The sequence below is a fragment of the Canis lupus genome, chromosome 5 (genome assembly GCF_011100685.1).
Source record: "Canis lupus familiaris isolate Mischka breed German Shepherd chromosome 5, alternate assembly UU_Cfam_GSD_1.0, whole genome shotgun sequence".
NCBI lineage: Eukaryota > Metazoa > Chordata > Mammalia > Carnivora > Canidae > Canis > Canis lupus.
In genome coordinates, this window is record NC_049226.1 from 9860445 (window position 1) to 9862451 (window position 2007).

At 40.6% G+C, this 2007-nt stretch overlaps 1 protein-coding gene across 1 annotated transcript; it reads left to right on the plus strand.

Annotated features, from left to right (window-relative positions):
• Positions 1-343: 343 nt before the first annotated feature.
• OR8B12 (olfactory receptor family 8 subfamily B member 12) lies at positions 344-1273 on the plus strand. The gene is given in 1 exon segment (NM_001388782.1): positions 344-1273. A coding segment is annotated over 1 exon segment (930 nt).
• Positions 1274-2007: the final 734 nt, after the last annotated feature.

Genomic DNA, 2007 nt, shown 5'->3' on the forward strand with positions numbered 1-2007 from the left:
CAGCAATGGAAGCACAGGCAGGAGAGAGGACATAGAAAATGGACTAATTTAAAGATCTAAAAGACATCTATATGCATATGAATAAATTCCTGCTTTCTCTCTGGAGGCAAAGTTTAGCCTCTAACTGTTCTCTCTGGAAGTTGAAGTCATTTGGGCTGTAAAAATGGATCCACAGCAAACAATAAAACCTTCCTACCATACTAACATTCAACTCTCTCTCTGTGCATTCTATTTTCCAGAATGGGGGATAGATACTGAGAGAGTGCTGGTGTTTCTTTCTGTCTAACTGGTTGTCTTTTCTTTTCTCCAGACTGCCCTCCCTCCACCCATCCCCAAGAGGAGAATGGCAGCTAAGAACTCTTCTGTGACAGAGTTTATCCTCACAGGCTTAACAGACCAGCCGGGACTCCAGATCCCTCTCTTCTTGCTGTTTCTAGGTTTCTACATGGTCACTCTGCTGGGGAACCTGGGCCTAATAACCCTGATTGGGTTGAATTCTCGCCTACACACCCCCATGTACTTTTTCCTCTTCAATCTGTCCTTAGTAGATTTCTGTTACTCCACTACCATCACCCCCAAAATGCTGAAGAGCTTTGTCTCGAAGAACATCATCTTGTATGCAGAGTGTATGACTCAACTCTTTTTCTTCTGCTTCTTCGTCATTTCTGAGTCCTTCCTCCTGTCAGCAATGGCATATGACCGCTATGTTGCCATCTGCAAACCATTGGTGTACACCCTCACCATGTCTCCTCAGGTCTGTTTATTCCTTTTGTTGGGTGTCTATGTGATGGGGTTTTCAGGGGCCATGGTCCACATGGGAAGCATAGCAAGTCTGACTTTCTGTGCTGACAATCTTGTTAATCATTTTATGTGTGACATCTTTCCTCTCCTTGAGCTCTCCTGCAACAGCACCTATGTGCATGAGCTGGTGGTCTTTGTACTTGTGGCCATGGACATTGGAATACCCATTGTCACCATCTTCATCTCTTATGCTCTGATTCTCTCCAGCATTCTCCATATTCACTCCACTGAGGGCAGGTCCAAAGCTTTCAGTACGTGCAGCTCTCACATAATTGTGGTTTCTCTTTTCTTTGGTTCTGGGGCTTTTGTGTATCTCAAACCACCTTCTATTTTGCCCCTTAACCAAGGGAAAGTGTTCTCTTTGTTCTACACCATTGTGGTGCCCATGTTAAACCCACTGATCTACAGTTTGAGGAACAAGGATGTCAAAGTTACCTTGAGAAAAACCTTGGAAAGGAAAATATTTTCTTGAGACAGTAGTATTTGAAGGAGATACAATGCTTTATTAGTGTGTATGCTTTCAATGACGGATCCAAATTCCAGTTTTTTTCTCTTTTGTACAGGAAGAATTTTCGGTCTTTAAGTTTCAATGAATGTTTAATGCATATCTATTTTCTTTATCTCTTGCCCACCTCGACTATTCCAAGGTTGTTTTATGAACTTTTTTCTGTAACCACAAATCATTTAATCTTGTATGGGGCTTATAAATCATTTTATTTAGTTTCCTTATTTACTAGGCATTGGAGACTTAGAAATATTGTGTATGTTTTCCAGGGCGATACACCTAAATGGTTCCACAAGGGGGACTAGGATTCAGACCCTTGAGAATTCTAGTCTACATTGTTTTCCTTTCTGCCACATTTTCTTGTTTTATTGAGTGCAGATTTCATTTTGAAAGTATGTTATTTTAGCAAATTAAATCTGATTCTGTTTATAGTAATTTATATAACTTCTCAAAAATAATTTTTTAAAAATAACTTTTTAATATTACATTTTTTCATTTAAAAAGTATTTATTTATTTGTTTGTTTTTAAGATTTTATTTATTTATTCATGAGAGACACAGAGAGAGAGAGAGAGGCAGAGACACAGGCAGAAGGAGAAGCAGGCTCCATGCAGGGAGCCCTACGCGGGACTCGATCCTGGGACTCCAGGATCATGGGCCAACAGCAGGTGCTAAACTGCTGAGCCACCCAGGCATCCCCAA